Source organism: Corvus cornix, chromosome 3 (assembly GCF_000738735.6).
Source record: "Corvus cornix cornix isolate S_Up_H32 chromosome 3, ASM73873v5, whole genome shotgun sequence".
NCBI lineage: Eukaryota > Metazoa > Chordata > Aves > Passeriformes > Corvidae > Corvus > Corvus cornix.
In genome coordinates, this window is record NC_047056.1 from 18,773,798 (window position 1) to 18,791,189 (window position 17,392).

Sequence of the window (17,392 nt, forward strand, 5' to 3'; positions counted from 1 at the left end):
AAAAAGACAGGGGTTTTTAGTTTCAGGGTTTGGAGGTTCTTTTTGTGTGTGGGGGAGTATTTTTGGGTTTGTTTAAATTAAATGAAATCATATTTTAACACACCTGTGCAGATAAGGTGATAATTTTCTTTTGAGAAGCAGATCAAAAAAAAAGCTTTAAATGCAGTGAATTTCATAGTCAAGCAAAGTAACTAAGGCTTCAGACACACTCTAAATTCCCTAAGTGCTGGAGGTAATCTCTTCTGCTCTCCATGCGAGGAGACTATCTGGCCACACCACCCACCACTCCAGCTTCTCTACAGCTGGTAAGTGCAATACTTACAGTGAAGGTGGTGAGGCACTGGCACAGGATGCCCAGAGAAGCTGTGGATGTCCCACCCCTGGAAATGTTGAAGGCCAGGTTGGATGCAGCTCTGGTCTAGTGGAACTTGTTCCTGTCCACGGCAGGGGGTTGGAACTAGATCATCGTAAAGTCCCTTCCAAACCCAAATCATTCTGTGTTCCATACAGAATAAAAAAGGGGAAAAGCACACTAATTTTTTTTTTTTAGCAGCTTTCCATTGTCTGCTGCACTGTCTGACTTCCCCCAGCTCCAGCTGCATGTTCAAAGTAAAGAAATCAGATGGATTTTGCTCTTGGCAATCTTAAAATAAGTATGTATGTCACTTACCCCTTCATGGCTGCACACCACTGACTCCAGCACTGCTGCCACTGCTTTCCCAGATAGATTCCACAAGGCAAACCTGAGCCCAGGTGATAAACTGAGCCAGGTTATCAGCAGTGCCACAGAACTCTCAGCAAGTGTTTAAATTTTATCTGCTTTCAGTATCCCCCCAGGGGCTGATAAGGCCTGGCAGCTTCTTTGAGCACAGTCGCTCCCAGAATGGGTCCTCTGAGAGCGCACAGCCAACACTGCCCCTCTGCTTAAAAAACAAGAGTCTTGCTCTGATGGAGATCCCAGCTGAGCACTTGGACAGGTGTTTAGGTTGCACAGCTCAGTACAGTTTCTCCAGCTAGAGAGCAGTAACACACAGGTTGTCTGCAAGCAAGGTTCAGCACAGACCTTCTGCTCCATCAGACCTAGTGCCCAAGAGCTGCTCCTATTTGAATTGGCTTTTGAAGGACTTCAGTGTGTGCCTTTGCATGTCAAGTAAACTCAGCCTTTTCTTAAAACCACTTCCAGAGCTGAGCAGATACTTTGAGAATTCCACAAAAACCATGAGGTATTTTTCCAGACTTTTTACAACTAAGTTTAGAGTGATGGATCTATTTGTCTTGCTGGTTTGCTTCATGGATTAATTACACAGTAACCTGCCCCCCTAATCAGGATGTTTGTGACTCACATTTCTGAGCACATGAACATGAACTGGAAAAGATTTAGTTCTGCTAACACGCAGCCTAGGCTATGGCAAACCATCATTGGACAGCTTGAGGTCTATTAAACAGAAATAAAGGACAACTGAGGAAATTAGACTTCATGTTACCTTTCCTTGAGGTAACTGCAAGGATGATATTCTGCTTTACCTTAAATAAACCCAAGGAATGGAGTTAATATGGACCACCAAACTGCACCACTGTAAACACAGTGGAACATAATTTTTCAGTGAGTGAAGTCTTTATGTTTGAAAGGATCTAGGACAGTGTTGGTACTCTTGTTGTCTCCCACGATTTTCTTGCAGTCCAACTATCACAGTGGCTTTTGATCTTTTACCAAAAACCTAAAGCTTTCAAAGCACGCAGGAAGCTGGCCCTGTAGCCCATGGTATGTGAAGAGATGGAGAAGGTATTTTCCAAGTCTGAACTTAATGTCTATTGCTTTGTTTCGTGCAGCCAGAGGACACTGCACTCTTACCCATCTGTTTTGGTTTTTTTTAGTCCTACACGTCTATGTGCAAAATCTTGAAAAAATGAAGAGATTCAGTTGCCACTTTTAACTTATGCCAAAGCGATGTAGGTAGGTCTGCTGAAAATAACTGTCCATGACCCAGTAAAAGTAATTGTGGCTGCTATGATTGAGGAATTGTCATCCTACATAATCTCTTGAAGACAAACCTCAATTAGCAGTGAACGAAGCTGGTTTTTGGAACTCAACAGTAAAGAGGCTATGAGGGTTAGCACGTCAGTGAAGCACAATAATTATTTCACTGTGCTTATTATCTAGTGCCTAAAGAAAGTGAGAACAGTCACCTGTTAAACAAGCAGTGATAAGCTGCCAGAGCAATTCTGTGTACTAGAGAAGATACAATTCTCTACAATACTGCTCCTGGAGGAAAGGGGAATTTCAGCCAGCCTTGGTGTCTCATGCATAACAGTCCAAGGGCAAAGGGGAGGTGCTTCAGCTTTACAGAGTGTCAGAAAAATGAGAGGTTCCCACCCAAACTCTTCAGTGTGATGTACCACAGGCTGCTCCATGTCTTTGTTTTGCACAAACAAAGGTGGAAGATAGTCTCCACCTGATGTTTAGCTCAGGCTACAATTTCCTGTGGTTTGATTTTATCAGTGTCCATAAGTATCCAAAAGTCAGTATCAAAAGGAAGGATCCAGGCTCTTCTCAGTGGTGCCAAGCAATAGGACAAGAGGCAACGGGCAGAAACTGATGCACAAAAGTTCCACCTAAATATGAAGAACTTCTTCTTTACTGTGCAGGTGACTGTGCACTGGAACAGGTTCACCAGAGAGGCTGTGGAGTGTCCCTCACTGGGGATATTCAAGAACCACCTGGACCCAGTCCTGTGCCCTGTGCTCTGGGATGACCCTGCTTGAGCAGGGAGGTTGGACCAGACGTCCCAGTGCGGTCCCTTGCGGCCTGACCCATTCTGTGATTTTCTGAAGTCAATGTGATGAGCTGTGGCCCACAGGGGAGAGTGGCATTCCTCAGGCCAGGTTATTGTTGAATACTGGGACTTGATTGTACTCCACAACCAGGGCTCATTCGCAGTCCATCTGCACAGAAACACCTGGAGAACACGCAACCACCAAGTACCTTGCCTTCATTCACAGTCCCATCTCGTGCAGCTCCAGCCTTAACACACACCCTCTACACACCTAAGCCTTGCTCATCTCCTTTCCCCTTCCAACCATTCCTGTTCCCTGGTCTGCCTGACCAAGAACAGTCACTTGCCATGCTGACACCATCCTTCCCTTCACTGTAGCTGGCACCTCCTCAGCTCTTTTTGCTTCGTGGCTTCATGCCAGTCTGCTGTGGCAAATGACACACACCTGTGCCACAAGCTGAATCCAAACTTCATTGCTAGGCTTGACTGCTCACATCCTGGTTCTAACAATCCCAAACAGGTATTTAGCAGCTGGGGAGCCAAGAGGCACTAACCCCTGCTTCACCTACACTGAGCAGTGCTGTGTGCTCCCGCACATGGTGCGGTCACACTGCAGTATCCAGCTCCTTTCTCCGCTGGGGGCACCTTCTCCATGCACTATCCCAGAAGTGGCTCTGACAGCACACAGGCAACCCATGAATTGAGGATACTTGAAAACGAACAACAATAAAGAAAAGTGAAGAAAATTAAAATCTGTAGTTGGAAAGGGCCTTCAAGGATTACCAAAGTCCAGCTCCTGGCCCTGCCAAGGGCAGCCCCAAGAATCACACCATGTGCCTGAGAGCATTGTCCAAACACTTCCTGAACTCTCGCAGGCTTGCATCTGTAGGTTAATATCCTCGTCCCACACCAGGAAAGCAAATACAAGTGAAGATTCTGGCTCCAGAATCCAACTATTGTCATGATGAGTAAGCAGATTTGTTACAGAAAAGGCCCAGTGTGTGAAACCCTTACTGAGTTTACCAATTTCTTCAGGTAAAATGCAAAGATAATTACTAGTAACAGTGACATTCTAAGCTGAGATTGTTAACACAATGTAGATGATGTAAAAATATAAACATTTGTGAGGTATGAATACTGCCTCTCTTCCAGCTGAAGACTGATACACATGTAGGCTTTATGCCTGCGTCACTTTTTAGAATCTTTTGTCCAAAAGAAAGATTTGCATGTGTAGCCCTCAGCCCTGCAGCTACCCAGCACAGGGAATTTCTCATGGATCTTGAATGAGAAAAAGGCAATTTAAGGGGCTAGGGATAGACCAGAAATGAACACCCTGTGGAAGCCCTTTTTGAAACATTTGCCATTTTCAGAGGCAAGATCCAGGAATCTCTTGTCTTCTTATTGAGCAGCAGAGTGATGCCTTTGGAAGGCTGTTTTTCTCCTTAGGATGCAGAAGCAGAATCTTTCTTGGGTTTTTTGAAGGGAGAGCAGACTTGGAGGAAAATGTACCCACCACAAATCTTAAGCAACCCAGAAATTTATGCTTTTAACAACTGCTATTCTCATACATAGTCTTCTGCAAGAACTATTGGTACAATAAATGCTGTAAAAAAAAAGTTTTGGTATTATACTCTCAGACATGACCTTGCACAGACTTGAGTAAACATTCATATTTTTAAACCCATTTTTCCCTATTTTCATACACATCTGGAAAAAAAAGGTAGTCTGTAAACATCTTTTTCATCTAATCATAAGGGTAGCAAAACTGAGTCTGATGACCACTTACATCTGATGGTTCTGCTCTCTTACAAATATCCTCTGGTTAGCTACATATATTCCTGAACTCAGAGGTAGGATTAAAGAAGACAATCATCAGTATTAACTAGATATGAGATCCTGGGAACAGTAGTCAAAATTAAATGCTGAAACAGAAAACAAAAAAAAAAAAATTCACAAATAAATATTACACCTTAAGAAAGTTTGATTCATTAGAAGTTTATACTTTCATTTTCTTCCTCTAGAGTTAAAAAACAATTAACATTTTTAAGTACACAATTTAAAAAACAGTGGTTCATGACTGACATGTTTTCAGTCAATTTTCTAAATGGCTTTAACAAAATCAAACGCAATTCCTACAATTACAGCAATTCAACAGTCATATGAAGATATTGATAGTTCAATGTTCTAACTCATGCTCTCAACTTCACAAAATGGCCCTCTTTGATCACATAATTGATTTAAGTGTCATCTGTGAACCATGTTGTACTCAGATGCACACCTGTTTTAGGATTCCAGCCGTATTCTTCTAAGAGGCTTTACAGGAGTAAATCAGGGGTTTTGATCTATGGCCTCTCCCTAACAGGAATGCAGATGGCAGTTTCTCATTGCAAAGACAGCCCCATTTCCAAATTAGCCCAATCAACAGCTGCCTAATGAGAGGTAACAGGATCTATACCACACTATTTGTGTTATGTAAATGCTGATGTGCTGCTGAAACAGTAGTGGAAAAAATGTGTTTGGCCAGAAGCAAAAAAATCAGCTCTTTTTCCTTCCACTTCTTTAACTTAATGAAGAGACACACACTTAACTAATTGCTTTGGCAGGCCAACAGGCTCCCTGTGCTTAATAATACCATTAGGAATCCCACAAGCTTTCAGCTTCTAATACTAAGAACCTTCAACATGTGCTTTTTAAGAGTGAACCTCAAAATTCTTTTTCTTTTCCAAAGATGCTTTTTCTCTCACTTCTTCCCACTAGTTGCTGCATCAGGCATAACAATACACAAATAAGCAACATGCACTTCAAACTGGGCACTTGTCATCCCAGGAAAACTTAATCTTACAGAGCACCCTGCTGACAAAATGGCATTCAGAGCAACTCTGAGTTCACAAATAATAGAAAACTAATTCCCCTACATGACTGCTTCAGGCTTGCCACATACACTCACCTGCACCTTTTCAAAGCTCAATGGCTCTTTGTTTTACAGGTCTGAGTTGTGAGCATGCATCAAAATTCCACCTTCCTACTTAAAACAGAAAATGAAGAACCTAAACATCAGATTGGATCATATTTGTCCTTCTTCATATTTAATTAGATTCCTCTTTTAGGCTAGGGCAATACTCTTTTTCCAAATCTATTAATCCATAAAAAAGAAACAAGCACACAAGCACTCGAAAGATGGCTGGCTTGTGTCCTGGAGGCCACTTTTTAAAAAACTATAATCATATAACATTTAAAGAAAAGATAACACTGCCATAATTCAACTAGTTTTCTCCCTTATTTGTTTTATGCAGTAGGAAATATAATTATCAGCTTCCTACAAATGGCTGACATTTTGGTTAGATTGGAGCAGGACAGGGGGTAACCAGAGATGTAAATATAGAACCAGTAAGGATGCTAACATGCTCAAACTGCAGCTTCCCAAACATCTGCTTAGCAGCCTAACTTTCTACACAAAGGGATTCACTGAGCCACAGAGGAGCTGTGCATGAGCCCTACAACATTGGCCTGGACAGCAGCTTGAACAGGGCAGGCTCAACATCAGATCACTCCCTACAGCTTTTCTTCCCCTCCAATGTGCACAAAGTCTCTGACACAGTGAACATCCAGTTCCTTTAGTCAAAGTGGAAATTCTACTGCTACGTCAGCAAATGCGTCACTACTCTACAGCCTCAGTGTTACAGTATTCTTCACAGGAGAAAAAACTGACTGCTCAAACTGTCAAGCAGAGGTCACAAACTAAACAAACCCACAGCCTTACACATCATTACCTGGCATCCCCACCTCCAGACTACAGTATCATTTTGTCAGCTCACAATCCTCCTTCTAATACTGCTCCAATCTCAAGAGACAGTAGCAATCTTCAGGACACAACTGCAAGGAAAGAAACACTTCTAAAAACTACCTCTGAACACAGACAGGGCAAGTTGATTAGGACCAAAGGAGAGTGGATCCAGGGAGGATTAGGACCAAAGGAGAGTGGCAGAGCCCTGCCATCTGCATTCCATGACCATTCGTAAAGGCAGCTCTGTGACAAACATACTTTGTGCTTAGCATGACTGTTTTTGTGGTTCTTTATAGGCACTAAATGCATCTAACATACAATGCAAACCGCTGTGCGTGATTTTGGATTCCAATACTGCAGTTGATGTGAAATTTTAGGAGGTGTGATGCTCACAGTAGCGCTGTGAAGTCTGTCTTGGACCAGTTTCTTCTACCACAGCCTCCAGAAAAACTGAAGATGTGGTTACTACAGGTATGCCAGTAGATTACGTGATCTGAAAAGACTGGCACTTCACAGCCCCAAAGAACCTCCTGCACCTTAAAAAGTACAAAAAATATTGCAAGGAAGAAGAAAAAGTTATGTTGGTGACTGTGTACATGGAAAAACAATTTGCATATCAAAGTGAAAAAGCATCTTCTGATCAAAATCTCTTTCACTCCCAGACCATCTTGTACACAGGGTCTCCAACTTGAATTGTTCCGGTTTTGTTAACAGCAAAGTATTTCCCAAAGAGAGGGCTGGTTTTGTAGATGTGTTTCTCAGAGGGGTCACATAAGCGGTAACTGCAGAGAGAAAGCCTTTCTTTAGAATCAGTGGTAGCAAAATCTAAACATTAAAATATCAGTGATGAAAGAGAGGACATGCAAATAATGATGTCTTGGTCATCATACTAGGCTAAAAGTTAAATAAATGTTGTAATTAAGGGAACCAAGCAGCTCAAATAGAGAAAAAAAAGCCTGACTGTATTCACATATTCATGTCTAATATATACACAAAAATCTTCATAAAAAGAAAAGTCAAAGTTAGACCTTTAGATACCTTAAATACCTGTTACCCCAAGCTTTCATCATAGCAGGCATGAAAGAGACAGGGAATGTGAAATTTGCAAGAAGGAAGAGAACTTCCTGAATTTTCTTACCATATAGAATTTCAAGTAGATTGGAAGCCAATATATACAGACCTTTACACTGCATTATTATGTCCCACATACACTCCAAACCACTTTTAAAACACTAGTCTAACATCTGCTGGGGTCTAGCCTAAATCCTCTCCCACAGTCTAACAAACAGTGGTATTTTTATAACCTTTTCAATGTTTCCAAGGGCTCCTTCCTGTCGATGACCCCAGTGTCTGGATTAACAGTGGTTAAAATACACCTGCAATGACAGACAGTGCCAAATCAGTCAGGGCTTCTTATCATAAACCTCTTTGTTCCTATGTAAAATAAAGGTCCCAGAAGTTTACCTGCCACAACACACGGTCCCTTTCATCTCCACATCACCAATAAGAATATCCTCCCAGGTGTCCTGAGGGAAGTAAACATTAGGCACAGATTAGACACACCTACATGCAATCACTTTTCCAGGAGTGGCACCATCATTCATAAATAGCTGCACCATTCCAGATGAACACCTTTACTTGCACCTTCAAAATATGCACAGTTACACTACAGCACTGTTTTAATGAAAACCCTACTGCCACTGTATTTATCCAGTTCAGGACACACTAATAATTACATCTGAAAAGAGAGACACACAAGTAATCAATCCTGTTCTGCAACATGCACTTGTCTGAAGCACTGAACCTAAAACAATTTATTCTTACTGTATAGGTGATAATTAGATCTGTGACCTCTGGTAAATCAACAGTTTTGCAGAAAGGAAATTTTTGGTGGAAGTAAGGTTTTGCTTCTCATTTACACAAGCTTTCTATTGCAAAGCCTCTTGGGAGATAAAAAATCTATTCCTGCTTTAGGAACTTCTTCAATTTGAGAAATAATCACTCACAGACCTGTGTCCTCCATCAATGTTTCATGTGCACTGATGTGAGCTGAAGCTTTATCTCCCTCTGGAATTGAGTTGTAAAAATCACAGACTAGCAGCTTTCCTCGCCCTTGTAGGCACCATCACATAAGGAAACTAAGTTACAAAGAAACACAACCAAGCCTTCAAAAAGACATTTCAGACAGTTATTTTACCTCCTCAAAAGCACTGCAATCTGTCACAAAAATATTTGGCCTGAAGTTCTGTATCTTAGCTTTCTTTTCCAGCCTGGTATTTAAATCATCCATTGAAGCTTCAGAGATGATCAAGATTGGGCTGCAGTCAGGATAGGCAACCTATAGAAACAAACACCAACAAATCGTAAGGTTGCTGAAAGAGCAAGGGAGAAAAGTTACTGCATGGCAAAAGACAGGTGTTGGAAACAGCGGCCTTTTAGGCTGCTCCATTCAGGTTTTGCTTTTCCTGAAAATATGTTAACAAGGAAAACAACATGCTTTATCCTATTACAGTAACCATGGCAATTTTTGTGTGCTCAAATTGCATTATCACAACACCAGAGGGAGTTCCACACCCAGAACAGCAGTATTCAATTACAGCTTTCCACTCATCAGTCTGGGATGCCTGTGCAGTGGGAGGGCCATATTAGCAAACAAGGCCAATGAACAGTATTCAAAAACCTCTAAACCTCCGAGAAGTGGAGCTCCACAGAGGTGGGGGGAGAAAACAAAAAAGAGAGACATTTTGGTAAGAATTTTAGTGTATAACCCTCCTGCCTTTCTCTTATATTATTCTTACTCCATTCTTGTTCATGCCTTCCAACCACAAGATGATGAGTATTGAAATAATGATCCAAAAAATTCTGCCTCTTTTCTTGCTACAATTTCTGAACATCACCCACCCCTCCTAATCTGATGTCCCTTTTGCCAAAACATTGTGTTTGTATTGGTCTCAGTGCCCTTACATAACAAATGCGTATCTATAAAAGTCTATAATTGAATAATAATACAATATTGTACAATAACAAGCAAGACACTGATGCCCTATAGAAAATAACATCACTATGGCAAGGTACTCACAATTTTAAGCTGTTTAAAAACCTTACATCTGATACAATTCAAACCATCTTCACCTGAGAGAGCTGTTCAGGAAAAAAGAAGGGCAGCAGTTGCTCAAATGACACAAGTATGTCACAGCACAGCATCTCATTTCCATACCTGCATTAAATTTCTCTAAAATCATACCTTCAAGCCTCTTCCCACAGAAGGAGAGAGATAAAACCTCTGTAACCTTCTCTGTTATTCCTAGGCCTACAACTATAAGGCTGGGTTGAGCATCATTCCTTTAAACAAAACACGAAGTAACAACTTGTATCAGTACACTCCCAGACCTAACAAGAGTTAGGGAGTGGAGTCTTTCTATGCAACACAGATTACACCATCAAAACATCTTTAAAGATGTAACTTTTTTCTATTCACTGAGACACAAAAGGGTATTGTATTCTGCAATGTAATAACTCCTCTCAAGTATCAGTTTCAGACTCTTTAGCTGTGAATGGTCAATAGCTTAAAACAGATTTAAAGTAAAACTTAAGCAAGTCACCTCATCACAGAAAAGAATACTCACATGGTTTTAGTACACAGCTACACACCTTGCTAAACTGGGCTCAATCATCAATGATGGAAGGGGCAGGTTCTGGTGGGTGGGCAGAAATGGTTAAAAGGACACACTTCTGAGAAAAAGAGCATTCGTTTACCTCATCTGTGTTTCGGAAAAGGGCTATAGTGTCCTTTGACTTTCTTGGCACCATGGAGGGCTCGAAGTGCACCAGTCGACAGGGCTCTGAGTTCAGGAAGGTGGTGATCCACTGAGCCACTTCATCACCACAGTCCCTGCCTTGGATATCCTGTCCAAACACCCTGGAGAGTTACAACACAACAGCAAGTTAGCTGGAAACATGAAGGTTCAAGGAAGCTTCTTATTCGAAGGTAAAGAACATGTTTTAACAGTGGTAGCAATATACAGAAAACAAAACATTTCCAGTGGGCAATCTCCTCGTGGCCACTGTGTTTTGACAGCTAAGGAACATGGACATGACCAGACAATACCAGCTGGTGAAAGAATGAGCTCTGAACCAGTGTTAATGTGCCCAGAGAGAACTGTCACATCAGTGACAGTAACAAACGTACCTGTTTGTCCTACTTTGAGGAAAAAAAGGGTCTGCTCTTGCATTTGCATGTGACTGCTATACCAAAAAAATTCTACAGAGAAATTAACTGAAAGGTAACTAATTTCAGAAAATTAATGATAGTTTGAAACAATGTGATTAGTTACCACAACTGATACATACAAATGCTATTAATTAAAAGTGTCCCTAACTGTTAAGGAAACTTTCCTTCAGATTTTAGTGCTATAAAAATTTATCCAGAGATGAGTGAGACTCTTCAGCTCAGATTTCACATACAGAATAGCTCAGTATCTTAAGAGAGGTTAAAGATTTGTAATGGAAATAAAGTCCATGGGCCACAAAAAGCAACCGCCAGTAGGATAGAAACAATGTTACGCAAGAAACACTTTCCTGGCAAGAAAAGCTAAGCCTTGACTCAAACTTTCAATAAACTTTAACAGCAATCACGAGTAGTTTTGTTACACTCTTCAAAGTCGCCATTTTGACCCAAATGCACTGCAGTTTCCTATCCGCAATCAAATCCTGGGCAGCTTAAAGCATAGGGATGCCCATGCAGTTCATCTAGAGTGAGCCCAGCTCCTAGGAGCCTTTCTTTACTCACCTGGGGCAGTGATCATTAGGGTGCTGGCATCAATATCCCGGCTCCATCTGCTGGCATTCCTGTCTACCCTGTGACACAGACTGGGATCAAATGCCACTGCCCCAGACAGCATTCAATTGCCTTTTTCCTCCCTCCATCCCACAGTTCCTGCATGCCTTCTGACTGGCAGGACAACAGAGGCAAGGCTCTTACAGCTTCCAACACTACTGCTTCCCACTCAGGAAGCAGATCTATCCTAAGCACTCAGTGGTACAGGGATCGCTGGGAATGGATCACACAATTTAAGTGTTAGAACATACACTGACAAAGGGCACAAAAGAAGAGCACGAGGTTTCTTAGCCAGGGGGCTCTAGAAACCCTCTAGCATTTACACAATAAGAAAATGTACCTATACAATGGCTTTGGTCCTATATTTGACTCTCCCAAGAACAGGATTTTTGAATATCCACATAAAATTTGCAAGTAACTTAGCAGTTTTCAAGATCAGCACATGCACAGCCATGTGCAGCCAGAGGCACTATGGCACTGCTTTAGCTCCAACCTATGGGGCAAGAGCTCCCATGAGCACCCACCCGAAGGAAGGCAAGAAAGAAAAAAAAAAGACAGACCAGAAGAACAAATCACTGAGATCTAAAACTGGAAAATACGAGAAATCCAAGCCAACTTTTCATTACTGAAAAGTATTAGGCTATTTAAACATTTTTCTAATGGCACAGCAAATTTTAGAAAAATGACATCTTGCAAACTGCATGGCTTTGCAGTGCATGTCATTGGCTAACATATAGGCATTATGCATTCTGTTCCATTTCTCCATGAGAAATGCTACCATTTGGAACTTGCACCTGCCCTGTATAAACAGAGATACTGAGCTATGCTGATCAAGGGTTTCCATAGCAACAGATTCATGCTAAAAGCAAGCAAATTCAGTTCCTTGCCAGCACTGTTTTAGTTACAATTACAGCAGCTGGTGCATTAACCATCTCTGCTATCCAAAGAACAAACACTTACCGTATCTTTGTAGGGCATTATACCACTTACAGTTTCCAAACACTTTTAGAAACTTACATATTAACTGACATTTTAGCAGAGAAAAAGGTTTTCCACTTCCTGCTGGCAGTTTTCCAGCATGGATTTCAATACCTGGATAAACTAACTAGGCCTGCACTCATACACCAAAACTCTAAGCACACAGCTAAATCACTGTTTGCAACCCATCCACCTGAAACTTCTTTGGGGTAGCACCTACAGGGAATGCCCTAAGTCCCTGGGATGCCCATCTTTCCCCTGTGACCACAGGGTGAGCCTTGGGCAACCAAGCTTTTAACTGAGGCACCTCAGTTAAATGCCTAAAGACAGAGGTCAGGGAATCTAAACTCCAACATCTCACCAGCTCTGAATGGCCAGTGTGCATCCAAAAATGCTGATGCACATAGTAGTTGTGACCAAGACACCCCAAAGCACATGACTGAGGTTCTGAGATGTGACTGCTCACGCAAGCAAAAGTGAAAACACTAGAAGTAAAAACAAATAAGCAAACACGACATTCTGTGAAGACAGAAGATCACAGTTCATTTGGCAGGTGTGTAACACATGGTCTTTGATACTGTGTCATCCTTTACTGAGATTTGTTTTCACCACTGCTGAGCAGCTTAAAAGCAGAGCTTTTGTTATGACAGCTATTCCTGGCCTCCTGTGTAACACATGGCAGGGGATTTCACAGAATTACAAAACAGTCTGGAATAGAAGCAACCTTAAAGACCACCTAGGACAACTCCCCTAACATAGGCTGGGGCACCTTCCACTAGACCATGGTGTTCAGAGCCCCATCCAACCTGACTTTGAACACTCCTAGGGATGGGGCATCCACATCTCCTGTGTGCAACCTGTGCCAGTGCCTCACCACCCACATAGTGATGAATTTCTTCCTAATAGCTAATCTAAACCTACTAACACCACTTCTTGTCTTGTCAGTACAGGCTCTGGTTTGAAGCCTATCTCCATTAAGCAGATGGTGAGAAATACCCACACAGAAAAGACATACCAGTACTGAACTTCTACACTCCAATTTCTTCATAAGAAAATGCAAAGCCTCACACAATCTTGGAAAGCAAAGCACATGAGAAAGACAGTTCTGAGAGAGAAGGAAGAGGGGAAAGAAAAAGCCTTCTTCAGTACCTGCAGTTGCGGACGGGGTTTTTCTCGGGGAGCTTTACAGGCACGCGCATCTTCTCCATGTCCGCGGCCTCCAAGGTCAAGTGCCCGTCTTCACAGCTGACAGAAATAAGGACGAGCCGCGGCTCCTGGCGAGCTGTCACCATGTGCCCGTCCTCCCTGATCACGAGCCAAAACCTGCGGCGGGACGGGGTACAAAGGTGCCCAACAGCGTTAACGCTGGGCTCGGCAGCACCCGCACGGCAGGTGCTCCTTCCCAGCCCTCAGGAAACACCTGAAAACCGCGGAGCCACGCGGGGGCCCCAGGGCCCGGCCGGAGCTCCGCGCCCCCGCCCGGGCCGCCTACCTGTCCCGCAGCTCCCCGCAGCGCAGCCCCATCGGCGTCACCTGCGCCCGCCGCACCGACACCCCCCGGCACGACTTCACCGGGTACACGAAGAGCCTGAGCACCGTCCCGACCCGCTGCAGGCGGCGGCGGCGGCGGCCGGCCCAGCGCCAGGTGCCGAGCAGGGCGCCCAGCACCAGCAGCGCCGCAGCTCCCCACAGCCATGCCTGCCGCGCCGGCCCCGCCGCGCCCCGCAGGCCGCTCATGGCGACTGGGCCGCGCCGCGCACCCGGAGCGGCTGTAGGCGGAGGCGGCCCGGCCACCGCCCCTCACACCGCCCCCGGCCCCGCCCGGCGCTCCGGGCCCGCCACCTGCCCCGGGGCCGCGCCGAGGCGGGCGCAGCGCGCAGCCGCGGCCTTCGGTGCGAGAAAGGGGGCTGAGCAGCGGGGAAGATAGGCGGCTGAGCGTCCGGCTTGGCAAAGCGCCGGCGGAGGATGTGTTCTTTCTGATATCCGGGCTTTTAGTGAAAACAGCGCTACAGGAAAAGTGTGGGCTGTGTGGGAATACGCGAGTGCGTCAAATCCATGGGTTTGGTTTGGCTCAGAGGAGAGGGGAACAGGTGGATGGCGGCGTGGAGGGCAGCAAATGGGGTGTCCAGTGCTGTCCGGCCGCCTTGGGACATCTGCACACCCCAGCTGCCTGGTGTCAAACACTTGAGACCCCTTCCGAGAGCTTCCTGTTTGTTGGCAGGGTCGCAGGGAAGTCGCTTAGTGGCATACGCAGCTGCAAGGCAAATGTGACATCAAATACAGGCTGGAGTGGCAAATGCCGCTGTCGCCACTGGTCTCTCCTCACAGCAAAGCAAGAGCTTTGGGATCTGATGGCCAAACTCACAAACGGAAATTTTTAGGATCAGTGTGCTGAGACCAAAGTCCTAGAACGTGCAAGATGGGGAAGCTCAGTGTTGGGCATTTTTGGGAGATTCAGACAGCCCAGCCACAATGGATTACTGGAAGTACTCCTTTAGCAGCGTTCTGGTGGACAGGGACATTGAAGATGAGGCTACTGTGGGCCTCTTTGACAATGGGTACGTGTGGGGAATCAAGCCAGGAGAGTTCCTCACATTCACTTCAAGAATCACTTGATCACAGGCCAGATCAGAAAATGTTCCTGTTAGTGGGAATCACTATAGATTGTAAAAAGTGTGGTGGGATTTTTGACAACCTGCTGGTGGATGAAGACAATGTGATGGATGTCAGAAGCAAAGGCAGTGACAGCAGGTCCATCCCGCTTGGCATGAGCCCCAAAACCCTGATCTTCCTCATAGGCAAGAAGGGAGTCCACATAGGAGTCCTCAATTAAAAGGACCGGAATATGATGTGAGCATGAAAGCATGGCACAAATAGTGCCAAAGAGACAGGCATTTGCCTGAGCACAGAGAGATGAATTAAACATGGTTTTGTTGCAGATGTCTTTGCCTGCTTCTTTCAGATGAGGGGTGCTGGGACACCAACAGTGTGTGGTACAGAAGGGAGTAATGTGTACATTCCTCATCAGGATGCTTAGTATTACTTTTGTGGTGTCCCAGCCATTTTGGGGAGCTGCTCCTTGTTTGTCACATTTTACTGGTTGATATTGGGATAAAGGTCTCTGGGAACATTATCTTTGGGAAAATGCAAGAGGGAGGGCAATACCTTTGCCCTCTTGTTCTCCACTTTGCTGTTTAAACCATGCCCTGGTTCCAGTCATGGATTTTGAGACCTTCCTCCTTCTACAAGTACACCACAACATGAAAGATAAACAGAACTTGTGTTTATTTTGAATTTGCCCCCTGAACAAGCCCAGAACAGTTCTGGAGATTAACTATTGATCAGCAGAGCCTTGTGCTGCTGTTGGATTGCATGGGGGATGTGTGCAGAGACAGCCTGCTGCCTGCTCACCTTCCACATCACTTGAAACCCCTTCTTATGCTACTTTACCGAGAGGATTGTTTTTTCCATTAAAAAAGTTGCCTTTTGTGTCTGTGGCATGGGGTGTTTCTGAAGGTTAGTTCCTTTCCCTCCTGCTCAGTCACACTGTGTGGCCTCAGAATCACAGGTTCCTGTAAGCTCCCCAGGAGGATGTGGAGTTCTGTCAAACACTGCAGAATTCCTCCGCCATTCGCAGCCCTCCCTCCTGCTCCCACTTGTATCCCTCAATGGACAGTGTGAAATGAGGCAGAACTGGTGCATTTGAGATGGGACTGATGCAGGGAACACTTGAGGGGCATCTCCAGCAGGGCTGATCTCCTCTCTCGTGGGCTTTCCTTGCTCCATTGATCCTGGCAGCCGTGGCAGTGCCCATCAGCAAGCCTGAATCCTGTGACTACTCACCATGGTGAGACACCCTGTCCTCCATACCCCTGGGATCCACACATGGCTCCAGTTAAATCATAGGTGCTAAACTGCTTGGTCTGGTTTGACCAGACCTGCCCCACTACCTTCAAGTCATTGACCCACTGAGTAAAAAATAATTATTTGTGATTACTTTTATGACTCCACCACAGACGTGACAGGGGAGCCAGCCCTGCTGAGCAGACTGAGAGCCCTTGCACACTCTTTGGCAACCATTAATCTTCTCATGGAGTCTTTAATCTTTAACATGGAGTCTATATTTTGTTGAATTTGATTCAATTCACACAGAGGTCTTTAATCTGCACCCACAGAAGCAGAAAAATGCTTTAAGGGGAATCAGGCATCTTATGTATTAGCAACAATACATAAGAAAATGTTCAACAAAACTGCAGCAACTGTCTAGTGTCTGATAAGCAGTGCTTGCAAGCAGGAATCAAAACATATTAACATAAGTATTAAAGAGGCAAAAACAAAAACACAAACTGGTTTTAGAATCTAACAAAAAAAAAAGGTGATACATCAAATGAAATAAATTAAAAAAACCCAATAAATTACTATTGATACTGGCCACTCCTGACAAACATTAATGATTATTTTGTCAACCCTAAGGCAAAAATAAGCTACTAACCCCTGTGGTTTCTTGAGCAGTGGCAGTATTCTGCACTGTCCAAACTGCAAAATGCAGAAAGATTTTGCTCTCTGATCTTCTGTGTTTGAGGCATCAAAATAAAAGAATTTGAGATAAGACCAAAAAAACCTGGGTGATTTACTGCTTTCTTGCTTCTTCTGGGTGCCAGAGAAATTAGATCTGGAGTACATGTATACTTCACCAGCATGAGAATTTGGAGAAGTAGAGACCAATATAGTTGTGAGAAGCTACAGCTCCTTCCTAGCTACACATTATGGGCAGCACAGTGATGTACAAAACCAGATTCTTTTAGTTCAAAGGATTTGTTAACTGAATTCAGAAATAACTCACCTTTGCTAACAATTGGGTATTAATTTAGAGAAAAAAAAATATTTCTAAATCCAAGAAGGACCTTAAACTTTCATTCCCTAGATCTACTGACCTAAGGAGCCTAAGGAGATTTTGTTCAGACTAGCCCTTCTGTTACATTCAGCCCTGACTCTTCTTGGGGAGGATGGTGAGAAGGA

The 17,392-nt window shown here is 43.9% G+C and overlaps 1 protein-coding gene across 1 annotated transcript; it reads right to left on the reverse strand.

Annotated features, from left to right (window-relative positions):
* Positions 1–4,748: 4,748 nt before the first annotated feature.
* On the reverse strand, positions 4,749–14,125 carry MTARC2 (mitochondrial amidoxime reducing component 2). The gene is made up of 7 exons (XM_039568705.1): positions 13,866–14,125; positions 13,523–13,696; positions 10,315–10,477; positions 8,756–8,896; positions 8,023–8,084; positions 7,863–7,934; positions 4,749–7,340 (listed from the first exon to the last, which is right to left on the reverse strand). Exons 1-7 carry the CDS (start codon positions 14,108–14,110, stop codon positions 7,211–7,213), a joined length of 987 nt encoding a protein of 328 aa, XP_039424639.1. The 5' UTR covers positions 14,111–14,125; the 3' UTR covers positions 4,749–7,210.
* Between the last annotated feature and the right edge of the window lie 3,267 nt (positions 14,126–17,392).

Coding starts and splice junctions, on each gene's coding strand:
- MTARC2 (XM_039568705.1), bottom strand. CDS start 14,110: ATGAGCGGCCTGCGGGGCGCGGCGGGGCCGGCGCGGCAGGCATGGCTG. Junction 8,085..8,755: donor ATTGCAGTGCTTTTGAGGAG/GTAAAATAACTG, acceptor TACTTCCCTCAG/GACACCTGGGAGGATATTCT. Junction 7,935..8,022: donor GGGACCGTGTGTTGTGGCAG/GTAAACTTCTGG, acceptor CTGTCATTGCAG/GTGTATTTTAACCACTGTTA.